We start from the raw sequence: 18,149 nt of genomic DNA, 5'->3' as shown, positions 1-18,149 counted from the left end.
TGGATGTTATCAAACCCCCTTGTACAAACGAGTAGATAAAGAAAATTGGGAAATTTGAGAACCATAACTTTGAAATAGTCAGCAACTTTGTGTACCTCGGCACCGCCATAACCGACACGAAAACACCAAAATAAAGCGAAGAATAATACTAAACATATGCTAATTCGGATTAAGTAAGCAGTTTGGAAACAAGGTCACCTCTCGAAAGACGAAGATTATACTAGACAAGACACTGATACCACCCGTGTTGTTATGTGATTGCGAGACATGGGTACTTGTGAAAGCAGACATGGCAGTGCTTGGAGTTTTCGAGAGAAAGATTCTTCGTAAAATTTATGGACCAGTTTGCATTGATGAAGAGTACCGACATCGCATAAACCACGAACTGTATAAGCTGTATGACGACGTTAGCATAGTTAGCGTAACAAAATGCAACGGCTGCATTGGGTAGGTCATGTTGTCAGAATGAATGAAGAAGCTCCAGAGATGAAATGTTTTTTAATGGCGATCACGCCCAAACCGTGCCGACCACAAGCCCGATAGGTAGATCAAGTGGTGAGAGACAACTCTAAACTTGTATTCCAAATTCGGCTAATGGAGCAAATGTTTTGTCATAGCCAATTAAAGTAAAGTGAAATAAATGTGAACAAGTAAAAACGTGCTTAGTTCGGCCGGATCGATTCTTATATACCCTCCACCATGGATCGCATTTGTCGAGCTCTTGCCACGGTATGTTATTGGAACAATATAAGGCTATGGTTCGTTTCGGGCCATAATTGAACTGAATATTGGAGACCATAGTAGAAGTCATTGTGTATAATTTCAGCCAAATCTTGTAAGAATTGCGCACTTTAGGGGCTGAAGAAACAAAATAGGGAGATCGGTTTATAGAGGAGATAAACCGATTCATGCCATATTCGATACGTATGTTAAAGGTCATGAGAGAAGCCGTTGTACAAAATTTCAGCGAAATCGGATAATATTTGCGCCCTCTAGTGACTCAAGAAGTTAAGACCCCAGATCGGTTTATATGGCAGCTTTATCAAGTTATAGACCGATTTGAACCATTCTTAATACAAATGTTGAAAGTCATAAAAAAACAAGTCATGCTATATTTCAGCCAAATCGGATCGGAATTGCGCACTCTAGACGCTCAAGAAGTCAAGACCCCAGATCGGTTTATATGGCAGTATATCAAAACGTTGACCGATATAGCCCATTTACAATCCCAACCGACCTACACTATTAGGAGTTATTTGTGCAAAATTTCAAGCGGCTAGCTTTACTCCTTTGAAAGCTAGCGTGCTTTCGACAGACAGACGGACGGACAGACAGACGGACGGACGGACAGACGGACGGACATCACAAGTTCGACTTAAAATGTCAAAATCAAAAATGAATATACTTTATGGAGTCTTAGACGTATATTTCGAGGAGTTACAAGCAGAATGACGGGAGTTCTCAGTAGGGGGTATTAAGCTTTTGCTACTTTTGTGGAGGTCGTGACAATAATTAGTCATCTAAACAATAACACAAAACTCTTTCAACCTAAGAGAAATCCTTTTTATTTTTTTCAAAATTGATCTCACTTTCAAATGCACTGTTCGATATGTCACAAATATACCGAGTACATATTCAACTAAATCATTTACTCAATATCCATTATCTAAATGTTATTTTCGAGACTATCAAAGCCGTAGCCTTTATTCACCTAGCAGTTGTATTTGATAGAGTTCGAATAAAAAATGTGTGAAACAACGTATCGCAATGGAGGATTATGTACTCGTACGTGCCATAAATAGCTGGGTATGCTTGTCCGTATCCAAACAATAGCTAAAATTTTGTATTAAGTGTCGACTTAGCCACACGCCGTTTAATGCTTGACTACATCTGTTGTGACCAAAGCTTTTAAAAACACCCATAAATTATTCACTTAAATGCTTATCGAGCAGCGAATAGAAAAAAATCACAATTTTATAGAATTGTATGTTGGCGAAGCCATTTCTACTGTGTTTATTTTATTTCCCTCTTCGTACATTATGCCACTATGGGAGAATGGCCAAAACAAAATTATTTTCAATTGCAAAAGGAAGGGAAAGTCAAGCCGACAGCAATTTACCTTAAAATAAATTTCCAATACATTACAAAAAAGCACACTTCTTCCTCTATGCACAGGTCCTATGACAAATGCGACGATGTATAGGCAACTATTTGTCATATTCCACAAATCCAAAAAGTACTTGCCTTACAGCAGAAAAGGATTCATGTGTCTGTGTGTGTGTGTGCATGTGTGTTAACGTACTGACTTTCATTTGTATATGCCCAATGAGTTATGTGTTGTTCTTACTATCCACATGAAATGCTGCCATTGTGTGCCCAAGAGGGTCAAGAGGATGTTCAAGCATTTTTTATTGAATATTGTATTGATTCCTACTGCTATGGCCACTATGAAAGCATTATGAAGCATTTGTACCGCATTGTTAATTGCCTTCCAATGATTTTGGGTTTGATCTGGACAAAGTCTGCTACTACGGATTTTGTCCTTGTCCGTTTGGGATACAAGTTATGCTCTTGGGACCCAGGGACGTTATCACACGATGGGCAGCAGCATTAGCGGGAGAGCTCTTCTGGAAAAGCAACCAAATTTGGCACTAGACTGTAGCAGCAGTTGCCACACATTGCAGTCAACTATAAAGTTACTATAATGGTCAAGAGCACATTTGAAACATGAAATTATTTGGAAGTAGTTCAAACCATATGTACTTATTGCCATGACTTTAGGAAAAAGCCATCGTGAGTGAAGTGGAAATAGGATGAAGAGGACGCCGCCTCATGCTAATTTATCATATATGGGAAATCTGTAGCACGAATATTGATAGATTGTGGTAATGAATTGATTTGCCCAACATGGGCAGAAATAAATATTTTAAGGCATACTAAATTAATCAAAATTTTGCCATCCAAATATATACATTATGTTATAACATATATACAACACTACCATAGTTAATATGTTCCACTCATACACTTGATAGTCGTAAACTTCCAAAGCAATCTCAGTATGTCTCTTCATATGCAAGCAATTCAGTTGCAATCACGATGCAAACCTTAAAAACAAAGATATTGAGAGGAAACTCTGCACAAATTCGTGTGTCTAGACCAGTGTTGAGCACATGCGCCAGTGTGCACAATATTTCCTAGTTCATGGGTAAAATTGATGAAGGATGTTGAAGGGCCTAACACAACTCACTGTCCCAAATTTCAGCAAAATCGGATAATAAATGTGGCTTTTAGGAGCCTAAGAGGCTCCTAAATATCGGACCTATCAAGATATAGTCCGATATAGCCCATCTTCGAACTTAACCTGCTTATGGACAAAAAAGAATCTGTGCAAAATTTCAATATCTCTACTTTTAAAGACTGTAGCGTGATTTCAATAGACAGACGGACGGACATGGCAAGAACGTCTTAGATTTTTACGCTGATCAAGAACATATATACTTTATAGGGTCGGAAATAGTTATTTCGATGTGTTGCAAACGGAATGACAAAATGAATATACCCCCATCCTTCGGTGGTGGGTATAAAAAACTTGCATGCGTACCTCTGGCTTGGCCTGCAAATGCACTCGTTTCAGTTTCTATGTTAGAAAAACACTTCCAAAGTTTTAATTTTGTTTATACAGACATGGAGGGTACTTAAAATTCGGCGCGGCTGAACCTTACACTCCATTTGTTGTTTTTTAGTTTAATTTGTTCTAGTTTATTCGCACTTTAAATTTGGATAACTCCAAAATGACACGAATTTTCATTGAGTTTAAAAAAATATGAGGCTTCAGCGGCCAACACAAACTGTTTACAATAATTTTATTATGAATGTTTTATGTGCGACAAAGTTATAAAGTACTTTTAATTTTTGTGGACCATGTCCTCTAAATGAATTACTGATGAGTCCCATACACATTATCCTCAAATCTGATTGCCTTGTTTTTAAAGAATAATTTTTAAATTCGAAATATTTATGAGCGAAGCAAAAACCATTGCCATTTGTTCTCCATCAGATAGTAATCGTGCAGCGAGAATAAAAACAAAAACAAACACAAAACACGAATCATCCAAATACAATTGGTTGCTCACACAAAAGAACATCCAATTGTTATTTTTCAACTATTATTGTTGGCAACAACGAAAAGGGAAAAACACAAACAGCGAAATCCCATCAATATCAAAAATTACATTTATTTATCAATAAATGTGTTTTACGAGAAGATATTCCTTGCTCATCGTCTATTGTCAACTTTTATTACAAACCGCGACACACTCAGAGCAACTGCCGCACATCAGCGCCCATCTGTAGGAAACGTTTTTTTGTGTGGCGACCTCCCCTCAAATGTCACAGCAACTCTGCGAATCCAAGAGGACATCAGCCACTATTATCATTAATTTGCTCTGCGACATGGCTTCGGGAGCTCAACTTATCATCGACCATCTCGCTGGCATTGACAATGGCCGAATTGAGCTCACACCCAGAGCAAAGCCCAGGGAGCGTACAATAGACAATGGGGCAAAACAGCCATCATTATTATTTCTAGTCCTCCTTATCGGATGGGCAGGGGTGAATGTCAGCAAATACAATAAGTCCGTTGCCAAGAAAAGTTTGAGTTTCCTTCATGAGGAACAGGAAGCCGGCTTGGACCAGCAGTTGATCGATTCATGTGACTCAATTAGGGAGTAGGAGGAAGAAGTAATGAGATTGTATGAGTGCGAGTTAGTGTACTTCCATAGTTTATCCTATCCTATAAAACTTAACAATTGGAATTTCTACTTTCATTGTATTCGAATACGAAACAATGGTTGAGTTGGTACTGCTATTAGTCCTTGGCACTTCCTTACCCTATCCTTGGCGATGCTTTCATTTCGGTAGATCCTGCTTTTAAAAATTTTCGTTTAAGAAAAGTGAAAAGAAGTTTGTTATGTGGGTTGCTTCAAAGTGCCCACCATTACGTATACACTATGGCAGTGCTCCTATTGAAATAAATCATACGCAATCCAGTCCAACCAAATAGAGAAATTAACATTTTTTCATTGTTGGTACTTGCAATGTGACTTTGCACATATTGCAAAGCTATCAGTACTGAAACACTTTTTAAGGTAAATTCATTTAAAGGATATCCGAAACGGGTCTTAAGCCCGCTACAGGCGCATTAATTTTCCCATTCTGCTTCAATTTAGAATAGTGAGAGGTTTAACGGTCAGGGTCGAATATTAGCATGGAATAGTAAAGTTATAATAAAATAGGATTATGGTCGTGGAAATCCAAAGGCACGGCCAATATTAATGCGTTTTTACTTGTTCTTAATTGTCATGGCCATTGGTAGTATACAAATTTTTATTGAAATACTAACAGAGTATTTGACCTATATCAATAGAGTTTTAAGGATATAATACGCCATCACATAAGTCGAATATCGCTGAATTGAATGGGGGAGGGGTTTTAAGGTTTAAGTGACAGTCTGCCATCAGAATCCCTTAAACGTTTTCGTCCATTATGATACCAATGGAACTTAAGAAGGAAGATAAAACTCTGAGACGATATAACCATGTCTGTCTCTTCGTATATCTGTAGTTAGCTGCAGTCTTTAAAAATTAAGATATTGAGCTGAAACTTCGCATTGTTATTTGTTTTCAAAATATACAGCTCAAGTTCGAAGAAAGGCTTTATCAGGCAATATCTGTATATAGCTTCCATATAGATTGATCTTCCGTTTTAAGGCAACCATAGCAACCATATATATAACCTGATTTCGCGGATGCATATAGGCCGATCACCCGATTTAACATCTAAGCCCACAGAAACTGCATTTATTACACGATTTCGCTGAATTTTCGTAGAGTAAGCTCTGATAGAGCTTACACTCAGTGCAGAGTATGGTTGAGATCGGACCATATTTGGGTATAGCTGTCATATTTACCGATCTTCTGATTTATGGTCTTTCACCTGTATATTACATGATTTTTATACCCACCACTAAAGGATGGGTGTATATTCATTTTGTCATTCCGTTTGCAACACATCGAAATATCCATTTCCGACCCTATAAAGTATACACATTCTTGATCAGCGTACAAATCTAAGACGTTCTTGCCATGTCCGTCCGTCTGTCTGTTGAAATCACTCTACAGTCTCTTAAAATAGAGATATTGAGCTGAAATTTTGCACGGATTCTTTTTTTGTCCATAAGCAGGTTAAGTTTGAAGATGGGCTATATCGGACTATATCTTGATATAGCCCCCATACAGACCGATCCGCCGATTTTGCTGAAATTTTGGACAGTGAGTTGTGTTAGGCCCTTCAATATCCTTTTTTAATTTGACCCAGATCGGTGCCGATTTCGATATAGCTGCCATATAGACCGATCCTACGATTTAGGGTCTTAGGCCCATAACAGCCACATTTATTATTCGATTTTAATGAAATTTGGGAGAGTGAGTTGTGCTGGCCCCTTCGACATCCTTCTTCAATTTGGCCCAGATCGGTCTAGATTAGTATATAGCTGTCATATAGACCGATCTCTCGGTTTTAGGCTCATAAAAGCTACATTTATTATCCGATTTTGCTGATCGGTCCATAATTGGATATAGCTGCAATATAGACCGAGCCTCCGATTTAGGGTCTAAAGCGTATAAAACCCACATTTATTATCCGATTTTGCTGAAATTTGGGACAGTGAGTTGTCTTAGACCCTTCGACAACTTTTTTCAATTTTGCTCTGACTGGTTCAGATTTGGATATAGCTGCCATATAGACCGATCTCTCGGTTTTAGGTTTTGGGGCCATAAAAGGCGCATTTATTGTCCGATGTCGCCGAAATTTCGGACAGTGAGTTAAGTTAAGCCCCTTGATATACTTCTTCAAGTTGGTCAAGATTGGTTCAGATTTGGATATAGCTGCCATATAGACCGATCTCTCGATTTGAGGGTATGGGCCCATAAAAGGCGCATTTATTGTCCGATGTCGCCGAGATTTGGGACAGTGAGTTGTGTTGGGCTCTTCGACATTCTTCGTCAATTTGGCTCAAATCGGTCCATATTTGGATATAGCTGCCATAAAGACCGATATCTCGATTTAAAATCTTGGCCCCATTAAAGGCACAGAGTGACTTATGTTGGGTTTTTCAACATCCGTGTCGTATATGGTTCAGATCGGTTTATGTTTAGATATAGCAACTTAAAAGACTGACTTGTACTAATAAGTATTTGGTCCAAATCGGAACATATTTCGATATAGCTTCTATGGGGCATAAGGCATGCATTATTCACCGGATATTCACGAAAGGTGTTTTACATATATACCCGAGGTGGTGGGTATCCAAAGTTCGACCTGGCCGAACTTAACGCCTTTTTACTTGTTATATTTAGTACGGTGAGTTGTATTAGATTCCAATGCGGCGTTGCCGAATATGTTGCCAATCGGATCATATTTGGATATAACTATCATATACTCCGATTTACGGTCTTTCACCCATAAGTGGCATATTTATCACCCGATTTTCATGAAATTCAGTAGTGATCAGAAGTGTCATAAGAGAAAACATCGAGCCTTATTTCGCGGATCGGTTGACAAATGACGATATTATTGCATTAGCAGTTCAAATCGGACAAGCATATATATAGCTCCCATATACAAATCTGAAACGATTTCTTCCAATTTTAGTAAGCTTTTTCTCTTGGCTAAAAAAATGCCTGTGCCAAGTTTGAAGATGACAGACAGACAGACAAAAGGAGGGGCAGACAGACAGACGGACATAGCTAAACCGAATCAAAAAGTGATTCTGATTCGACCGGTGTACTTATTAATGGGTCTATCTCTCTTCCTTCTGGGTGTAAGAAACAAATTCACAAAGTTTTTATACCCTGTACCACACACCTAGAGAAACTAGTAGGCTGATATCAGCAAACACTGTCTGCTGACATTGAATAAAAAATTGTATACTTTGAATAAAATTTTTAGACTTCCAAACAACAATTGAGGCATTTGCTACATACAAATAAAAAACTGCATATTTTAAGTTTTAATTTTTTGTTCAAAAGCACAAATATATTAGAAGTATTTATTTTGTCTGATGTTATTTAAATTCGTTAAAAAATTTTCGAATTGTAGAAAATTGGAAAAAGTTTTACGTAACGTGCTTGTAAAATTGAAAGATTAGATGGAATTAAAAAAAATTTTAAATATTTGTGACATTTTTCAACTATTTTTGGTTCATCGGAAAACAACAGAAAATGTATGCTGTTTAAGCAAAATATTACTGCTGTCCTTTTGCAACAGACTTTCTGCTGTTACAGCAAACATATTAATTCAATTTCTCTGAATGCAGCAGTGGTGTGGGGTGTAGTAATAATAATAACAATTAAAACATTCTTTAGATTTTTGACGTGACGTGATATTGGAGGCATATCCACCTGTGACGCCGAACGCCCCTTAAAAATGCTGGCTACATGGGTAAGGTATTCTGCCATGTTAAAATTTGTCTACCAAGTGGTGTTGCTATGCGGCACTCCGTTCGGGCTCGGCATAAAAAAAGAGTCTCCTTTTCATTGAGCTTAAACTTTAATCGGACTGCACTCATTGAAGTATTCCCTCTTCCTTAATGGAATGTTCATGGGAAATTTAGTATTAAGTAGTATTTAGCATAGATATGTGATGTGTGTGTTCTTAGGGGTTATGGTAATGCATGATTCCCCAATGCACTTGAAAGTGATCATAATTTTTAATTTTACCATCAAATAGTTAAATTCTTCTCCTTTCCCGTCACCCTGTCATATCACGCATTAAATCTCCTTCAAACTTGTCAAATAACCCTAAAAGCCAACATTAAAACAGATGTAGCGAAAAGGAAGACAAACAACGACAATCCCATCGGGGCTAAATTAAATGTGTTTTTGTGTATAGCAAAGAAGTAAAATAGCTTGCAATTGTTTATTACCTAGTCCTTGTTATCCCTTGCCTTCTCTTCCTTTCCCGTTCTATGCAACATCCTTCTTATTAGTTGTGCAACCACAATACCCTGCAATGGTTATTTCTCTCAAATAGTCATGTTTAGAAATTTTTACGCATTTCCTGCTCCTTAGATGGCGACAGGGGATGTGTACAGAAAGCCTCCCTTTAAAAGCATCTCTACCTACACCTACATCCGCTCAAACCTAATTTAACTGTCACAGTTAACATCAGCAGTATGTCCTTGCCGTTCGTTGTCTTGTTGTCTAGTTTGTGTGTGTATGTGTTAGCTCTGTGTGTATAGGACAAAAAGAAGTCGTGGCTTCCGCCATTCCGTTTCGTTTCTATTCTGTTTGTGTTTTTATTTTGGGTTTCTGTTTCTGTTCCTGTTTCTTTTTCTTGTTGTCTTTATGTATTCTATCCACAGGATGTTCCGGTGCTAAGCGATGGCATTTATCATATTGACTCGTTTGTCTTGGGCGCTCCGAAACCCGCCATATTTGTGGGTTTACAAGATGATTACAAACTGAGATATAGTCTCGACCCTGCGGCAGCAAATGGTGGCCATGAAAACACACTGGCTGTGGATATGAATGACGACGGCGTAAGCTCCAGCTCCAGCTTTGTCGAGGACCCCTCCTATTCGGACACATCTCAAATGGAGGCAAACTCAATTAATTGTTATACGGCTTATCCGGTTGGGGACACCTTAAGCAGCCCCAACCCCGCCAGCCAGGATGGAGTCATTCACTTTGACAATGACGAATTCATCATTGTGCCCCAAGTACCACAGAAACTGATTACGTCGCACTGCAATCTTCACTCGAGGATATCGCCATCCCCATCCTCTTCTATGGACTCATGCAACAATAGCCTGCAATCACACGGCTCCCATTCATCGGTTGAAGAGAACTATGGTCCAGCCATGGCCACATCATTGTCGCTTGCTATCTACCCCGATGCCGCTGGGTCATCTAATCACAACTTTATGCAAAAATGTGCCCAATGAGCATGCCGTCGTTATAATACCACGAAATTCTTGAAATTTTCATATCAAAGAGAGTCAGCAAGAGAGAGGAGTCAGCCTGCTGGCGCTGTATCATTTCGGAGACGCAATGAATTGAGGCAATAGCGGATGAGAGAAAACAGTGCACTTCACAAAGGAAGCAACCAATACTCAATGCAAACACAATAGCAAATGCACTATTCTCAGAAACAACTACACTAGGGTGTACCGAAGAGAATAGCTTACGTGATGAGGGATATGAGATATTTGAAAACTAAGAAAAGGGATTTGATTAGATTTGTTAGGTTTAGAAAAAACTTCGTGAAAAAAGTTAAAAACTCACTTAAATAGAAACCTTAGAAATTGAAATAAAACAAAAAATAAAATTCATTAAACCAAGGACGCAATCACACAAGCACACACCAAAAATAAAATATGGTCCCCACTTTAAAGATCTGAGCCAAAGATAACATAGTTAATTACAAGATGCCCAAAGTTCCAACTATTTAAGGAAGCATTTTATTACCAAAGGCTTTAAAGTTAGGAAATTGACTTGGGAACAAGGACAACGTAAGTCAAAGATGCTTAGCCCAGCAGCTGAATTTTCCAAAGGGTAAAAAATTGAGAGTCATCTGTGAAACAAAATGAGTGGAAACGGAATGAAACGGAAGGTTGTGTCCGTTAGCATATAGCGACATAGATTTAAAGATAAAGTCTTCTTTTTAAACTTTTGCATCTTTGGCTCGCAATCATTGCCAAATCGTTCAATCAAGGAACCAGTTTTAAAATTTTCGACGGTATGAAATAATGCCCTAATGCAATAAAGCCCCAAACGGAAAATGAAATAAGGCCCCATCAAACAAATACAATGATAATTAAGGCTTTACCTCAGTTTTTATACCCTCCATAATAGGATTAGGGTATACTAATTTCGTCATTCTGTTTATAACTCCTCGAAATATTCGTCTAAGACCCCCTAAAGTATAGATATTTTTGATCGTCATGACATTTGAAGTCGATCTAGCCAAGTCCGTCCGTCCGTCTTTCTGTCGAAAGCACGCTTACTTTCGAAAGAGTAAAACTATCCGCTTGAAATTTTGCACAAATACTTCTTATAAGTGTAGGTTGGTTGGGAGTGTAAATGGGCTATATCAGTCTATGTTTTAATATAGCTGCCATATAAAGAGGAGGACGCAATTCTTATCCGATTTGGCTGAAATTGAAAATGCACAACGGCTTCTCCCATGACCTTCAATATACGTGTCAAATATGGTCTAAATCGGTCTTCAGCCTGATACAGCCCCCCTATAAAAACATTTCCCTATTTTATTTTTTGAGACCCTAAAAGGCCCAATTCTTATTCGATTTCGCTGAATTTTTACACATAAACTTCTTTTATCCTTTGTTTGTCTAAAAAGAGATACCGGAGAAGAACTCGACAAATGCGATCAATGGTGGAGGGTATATAAGATTCGGGCCGACCGAACTTAGCACGCTTTTACTTGTTGGGGTTACATTTAGGGCTTAATTTCATATGAAATAAGACATCAATATTTAAGTATATGTATTTAAACCTATTTTGTCAGGAGTTTCTTCATGCACGGAATAATAGATTCATGTTCTGTGCCTACTTATTGGGGCTTTATTTCATTTCAAAATTGGTTTATTCTTTATACCCCTTAATTCATTTATAATTTTTTCTTACATTGTCACGGAGGTTTCATTTCATTATGAATTAAAGCCCCATTTTTGGGTTTTAGTTCCATTGTAGGTTTAGTACTTTATTGTGTTGGGGCCTTATTTCATGCCGTCAAAGTTTTAAATATTTTTAAACCTACCCCTAAGTGGTGCGGTCCAGTTTAAATGGTTGAGAGATAATTAATGCTCGTACTTAGCCCTGTTATGCTACAGCTCGAGAATATACATTGTTTAGTTTTAAATAGGTTAACATTGATTTTCATTAGCTTTGTCCAGTCCTCTCCTACGGCGAGAGTCTTAGTTCCAATAGAAAGTATGGTCTTGTAAGGTATGCCACAAACTGTGGTTTGGTGAAGTATATGGCGGATAAATTGTCAAATAGCTTTCCCACATGAACGCGACATTTTCGCTCCTTAAGGTTATACTTGAGCAATCCTATCTTTAATGTGAGCATAATGTTTGCCATAGTTTATTCGCCAGTTCCATAGCAAATTGCTAACACAGTTTTTAATGGCACGATGGTTTAGCTTAAACTTGTTAAGCATTACGCTAAATGTGTTTACTTGAAACAACATTAGAAAACTATGCCGAATGGAAAATGCAGGTTGAAGAAAGAAAGTTTTTCAGGAGAAAAAGAAAGTTTTTCAGGAGAAAATCTCTAGTCCAGTTTTTATGGAGTTAACCCAATAAGTTTTTGTGGTTGTGGACCAACCCTCAAAGTGCCCACATCAAGGAATTTAACATGTTATGCAATTAAAATCCACTTAACTTGTAGTGGCAACCCCAAAGTAATCATATCAATGCTAATTGGCTAGAGAAACATCCTTTCAGCGAAGCTGTTCTCTTCAATACAACCTACAACACATGTACTTGTACACAGAGATTATAGTCCCAACATGAATATGAATAATAAAGCAATCCAGATTATTGTTATTTTACTTAAGAATAAGCGCAACTTTTATTGAAGACAACGAAAGCGAATGCGATAACCATCGAGACATCGTAATGATGATCCACTTTGCAGAGATAAGGCGGCCAACTTGAAGTTTCAATACCGGCTGAACCGATATCAGTGTACAACCACAATCACATACCCACCCATCAATGCACATCCTGCAAAGCCATACTGAGTTATGAGTTATGCATCCACAGCATTATGTTGTTTTTTTTTTTCTTCTTCTTCTTTCCTTGGTTGCTCGATACATGCAGGCAGCCGGAGCTTTATCAGCTTGGCTATGCCAACCATTTTCATTTTTATTTCCGTTTATCCGTTTGTCTTTATTTTCCTCTTTCCGGTTACTTTGCGTAGTAAGTGTAAATAGTTGTTATCGATGTGGATGCAACTTATGTAGATTATGTTCAACATTGATTTGCTGTCAAATTGGTTCGTTTCTTTTGGTTTCGTTGGTTTGGTTGTTTTCGGTTCATTTGATTTTCATTGTTGTCTACAAAATTGTCACATCACTTGGTTTCGATTGGCATTTTTTGCTCATGCCAAAATTATGGAATGAGCAACGTTTCTCTCTCTCTCTCACTCTCTCTTCTTCCCACACTTTGATTTCCTGTCAAACTTCCATTTCACATTCTTGGCTAGTTGCGTTCGAAAAGTGTTTTTGGCGAATTATTTTTAATGGGGTTTTGCTTCATTTTCGGCATGAGCTGCTTTGCCATTGAGACAGACTTGTTAATCGGATGACTAATCGGATTTATCACTCACCACAAATACAAAATTCTATAAATCGAAAATCAAAACTGTTACCACATCAACAAATACATCATCGTGTGGAGAAAAAGAATAATATTTTCTCGCCTGGGGGCATTTAAAGTTCGAGATATTACACCGGCATACACGCTCTAAGCAAATATGTGGGGAGCAAACAAATTTGGCCTATGAAAATCAATTTGAAATTTCTTAATTATCCCCTGAGTACCTACATGTTTGTTTGCTTTAATTCCGCCTGGCAGATAGATGGTCTTAAAAACAAAATATTTGCTTCTTTCAGGAACATGTGCGCCAATCCAAAGAAAGCAAACTGGACGAAATGGGTCGCAACTCCAAAGCCCGGTCTCGTGACAACATATCCATTATGTCTCCCAGGTATGTCTGCCCTCCATGCCATTTGTTTTTACTCCCCTTGCTTACGCTGTTTGCTCATATCGCCAATAATGTGGACTATTTGTTGAACTGAACTATTCCATTACAGGCAAAAACATTCGCAGACATCGTTACAGATACTCGATGATGTTTCCAATCGCTATTATCGTGAAATGGAACTGCAGGCCAAAGGCAATTTCAAGGAAAAGGAACCCCATCACATACGACGACACGACATGATTGTTCAAACAAGCCTTTGTAGTAATGATGACTCTTCCACAACAACGACAGCCGAGCAAGCCGTTGCTCCAGGGCCCTGTGACATGGCATGCCAAACAAGGTAAGTTTTCCAGGCCATCGAATGGCAAGGCAAAATTAATGTCATAAAATTGTATGCAAACTGTTGGTGTTGTTGCTTCAGTGTTCTTCCATCGATAATGACTCGCCTGTAAATGCGTTCAATGTATTTATCTGTTTATAACCTGCATACATGCATGCATGCATACATATGTGATACAGTAGGGCGTTGATTTAATATCCTAACCACCTCAACGATATTGTCCGACTTTGGTCCGTTCTAGACAAAATGGGGTCTATATGGCAGCTGCATTGCAATATGATTCGACCTAAACCATTTTAACGAAAACTGATTTAGTTCGAAGCTCTTGATGTTCTGGGCATGAAAATACAAAGTGATGTCCGTTGAAGTGTCGAAAGAAGCACTCAAGTGCTTAGGCTTCCTTAAACGGTGTAATAATTACTTCACTCCGTCTGATGTTCTTAACATCTACACCACTTTCATCATCGTCGCAATGTGGGTTGTTTGGCGCTGTTCTATCGGTACTTTCATGGTGTGTGCTCGTCTGATATTCGTCTTCTTATTCCTGATGTAAGGATGTATGTCAGGGATACTAGACATTCTAGGAACTCACACCCGTTTGTAATTGATTGGCCAGCGGACTGCACATTGTATCATAGAGAGAATTCTTATTTCGCCCGAACCGATCGTATGTGGAATCGACTTCCGGCTAATGTTTTTCCCACCCACCTTGACATCCAAAGATTTAAGACAAATGTCAATAAACACTACATCCTTTTCCCCCCTCCAGTTCCTAATATCCTCTCGCCAACGCAATGAACTGCATTCATAGGGGACATCCCCTGCGTGTTGGCTGACAGAAAAAAACCTATGTAACGTTTCGCACCAACATATCAGACGTTTGCCATAATCGTGGTATTATCGAATGTAAAACCAGAGCCTTATGTCCGAAGGGGCATGTTTGGAATCATTTTCTTGCATAGAAACGAATGAAGTGAACCGAAAATGCATTCTTTGCATTTTCCATGACATCTCTATGGAAATTGTGATCCATTTAACGTGTACTGAGGGTGTCTTGTTTGGAGACGTCGTATATATTTTTTACCATCTAAGAAACAAGAAACTTCACGCTCAGTACGCACGATCTTTAGATTTTACTACTTGAGCAGAAAGAACGTCCGTATTTCTTGATTTGACTTCCAATTGAACTTTTTTCCACGGTATGAAATAAGACCCCAATGCAATAAGACCCCAAATGAAATAGAGACCCAAAAAAGGCGCCTTATTTCATAATGAAAACTAAAAATGAAATAGGGCTACAACGAAATGAAAAACCAGCCCAAATTAGAATAAAATAAGATCCGAATATTTGGACTATTATTTCATATGAAATAAAGCCCCAATTTAAGAATGATCTCCCAGATAGCAATACAAGATATCCATCAATCCAAGACTGTGACTCTGGTAGCAGTGTCTCGCACTCGAACTCAAGTGTCTTCTCAGGTGTCCGATCGGAAGCCTCTTCTAATCCATCCGGGTTTCCTACCGTTGACTGAATTATACCGCTATGGTAGGACCTTCTCCTATTCTCTATCCATTCTCCCATCGCCTTGAAGCTCATAGGTGCAGTGGCTGGCTCACACTTAATCTGTATATCAATGCCCATGCCATGACAACATATTCTCTGATCTTGTTGTATTATCCTCACGTTATACTTTTTCTCCATCGCAGTCCACCAAACTACTGAGGCATAAATAAGTATTGGTATAATCGGATGCAAGCGCCATTGCGACACTGAATAAGACACTTCCAATGATGTTTATTGTCCAATATCACTCCTAAGTAATTGAACTTGCCAGATATCGAAATCGTTCTCCTGGGGAAACATAGGGCGTCAAATTGACGCATCTTCGCCTTTCTCGTAAACAGGCAGATTTTAGCCTTCTCTGGGTTAACATTGAGACCCCACCATCTAGCCCAGTCGCATGCCATATGCAAGACCCCTTCGGCCCTTCGGCATAGCTGATTCGGATACTTACCTCTCAAAAGTATTATAAGATCGTCTGCGTAGCAGATGGGTTCAAATCCCTCCTCAGTCAACATCCGTAAAAGTTATTTATGGTGATGGTCACCCATAGAAGTGGCGATAAAATGCCCCCATTTGGTGTGCCTTGTGCCACTTTCTCCCTTATATTTGTGTCATAACATATAAATTATACAGTCTCTAAGGACCCGGTCCACCCGGTACTGGCCTAAGGATTGGACCAGTGTGTATGTCTGTATAAAAGTTTGGAGCCTTATTTCATTTTCTGTTTGTGTCCTTATTTCATAGGGACCTTAACTTAATACCACCTTTTTTATATCCTCCACCATAGGATGGGGTATACTAATTTCGTGTTTCTGTTTGTAACTCGAAATATTTGTCTCAGAACACATAAATTCACATTCTTGATCGTCATGACATTTTAAGTCGATCTAGCCGTGTCCGTCCGTCCGTCCGTCTGTCGAAAGCACATTAACTTTCGAAGGAGTAAAGCTATCCGCTTCAAATTTTGCACAACTACTTCGGTTGGGATTGAAAATGGGCCATATCGGTATATGTTTTAATAAAGCTGCCATATAAACCGATCTGGGATCTTGACTTCTTGAGCCACTAGAGGTGCATGAGGTGTTTTGTTATGATTTCCAACAACTATGTTGAGTTTGGTTCAAATCGGTCCATAAACGGATATAGCTGCCATATAAAACGTGTTTCGTTATGACTTCCAATAATTGTGCCAATTATGGTTTAAATCGGTTGATAATCTGATATAGCTGCCATATAAACCGACCTTGAATCTGAACTTCTTTACCCAAAAGATGGCGCAATTCCTATCCGATTTGGCTGAAATTTTGCATGAGTTGTTTCGTTATTCATGTTTTAATAGAGCTGCCATATAAACCGATCTGGGAACTTAACTTCTTGAGCCACTAAAGGTGCATGAGGTGTTTTCTTATGGTTTCCACCAACTATGTTGAGTTTGGTTCAAATCGGTCCATAACCTGATATAGCTGCCATATAAACCGATCTGGCGTCGTGACTTCTTGAGCCTCTAGAGGGCGCAATTCCTTTCCGATTTCACTGAAATTTTGCACGACGTGTTTCGTTATGACTTCCAATAACTGGACCAAATATGGTTCAAATCGTTATATAGCCTGATATAGCTGCCATATAAACCGATCTGAGATTTTGACTTCTTGAGCCTCAAGAGCCGATTTGTCTGAAATTTTGTTCAACGGCTTTTCCCATGACTTTCAATATACGTGTCAAATATGGTCTGAATCGGTCATTAGACTGACACAGTTCCCCTATAAACCAATCTCCCTATTTTACTTCTTGAGCCCGTAAAAGACCAATTCTTATTCGATTTGGCTGAAATTACACATATACTAATACTGTGGTCTCCAACATTCAAAGCAAAGCAATTCTTTACTTTTATCCTTTGTTTATCTAAAAAGAGATACTGGGAAAGAACTCGACAAATGGTGGAGGTATAAAAGATTCGGCCCGGCCGAACTTAGCATGATTTTACTTGTTTCTACCTGTTGATAGAGGATAACTCTATCAACAAACTTAATATTTATGTTGGACAAAAACCACATTATGGTAAAGGTAACTTTTCCAAGTTTATTTGAAGAAAATGCAAGACGGAGCCAAATCACTGTGACTGGTTATCCAACATATTGTATATCATATACATCGATTTTTTCAACTATTATCTAAGCCATATGAAAGATAAGCAATCGGTCAGTTAGCATGCTTTATATTAAGCTCTCGTTGTAATTTGTAGATATGTCGTTGTAAAGTGTAGCCATAGTTGTAGATTCATGTCGATCCATTACTACTGTTATCTTATAGCGACACTCTACTGTTATTTGGTACTCATAATTTGAAACTGCTTGCGCATGATACCATAAACACTTTCGGAACTTTTTTTTACATTGAACCAATTGAGTAAAGAATGTTTCTTTTTATGTTTTTGTATCTTTGTCGA

General features: G+C 38.4%; 1 protein-coding gene across 6 annotated transcripts in view; it reads left to right on the top strand.

Moving 5' to 3' along the window:
- Positions 1-18,149, top strand: part of LOC106088334 (uncharacterized) — a 200,752-nt gene that overhangs the window by 168,583 nt on the left and 14,020 nt on the right. For 5 of the 6 annotated variants that reach the window (XM_013253799.2, XM_013253797.2, XM_013253795.2 and 2 more), the window contains exons 12-13: positions 13,705-13,799; positions 13,906-14,136. In XM_013253799.2, coding sequence (XP_013109253.2) covers positions 13,705-13,799; positions 13,906-14,136 — 326 coding nt within the window. Of the gene's footprint in view, positions 1-9,424; positions 12,645-13,704; positions 13,800-13,905; positions 14,137-18,149 lie in introns of those variants that run through there. The other variant, XM_013253800.2, reaches the window with a different exon arrangement.

This window comes from Stomoxys calcitrans, chromosome 4 (assembly GCF_963082655.1).
Source record: "Stomoxys calcitrans chromosome 4, idStoCalc2.1, whole genome shotgun sequence".
NCBI classification, from domain to species: domain Eukaryota; kingdom Metazoa; phylum Arthropoda; class Insecta; order Diptera; family Muscidae; genus Stomoxys; species Stomoxys calcitrans.
The sequence above is the reverse complement of the archived record's forward strand: the minus strand, read 5'-3'. Positions and strand labels throughout refer to the sequence as shown.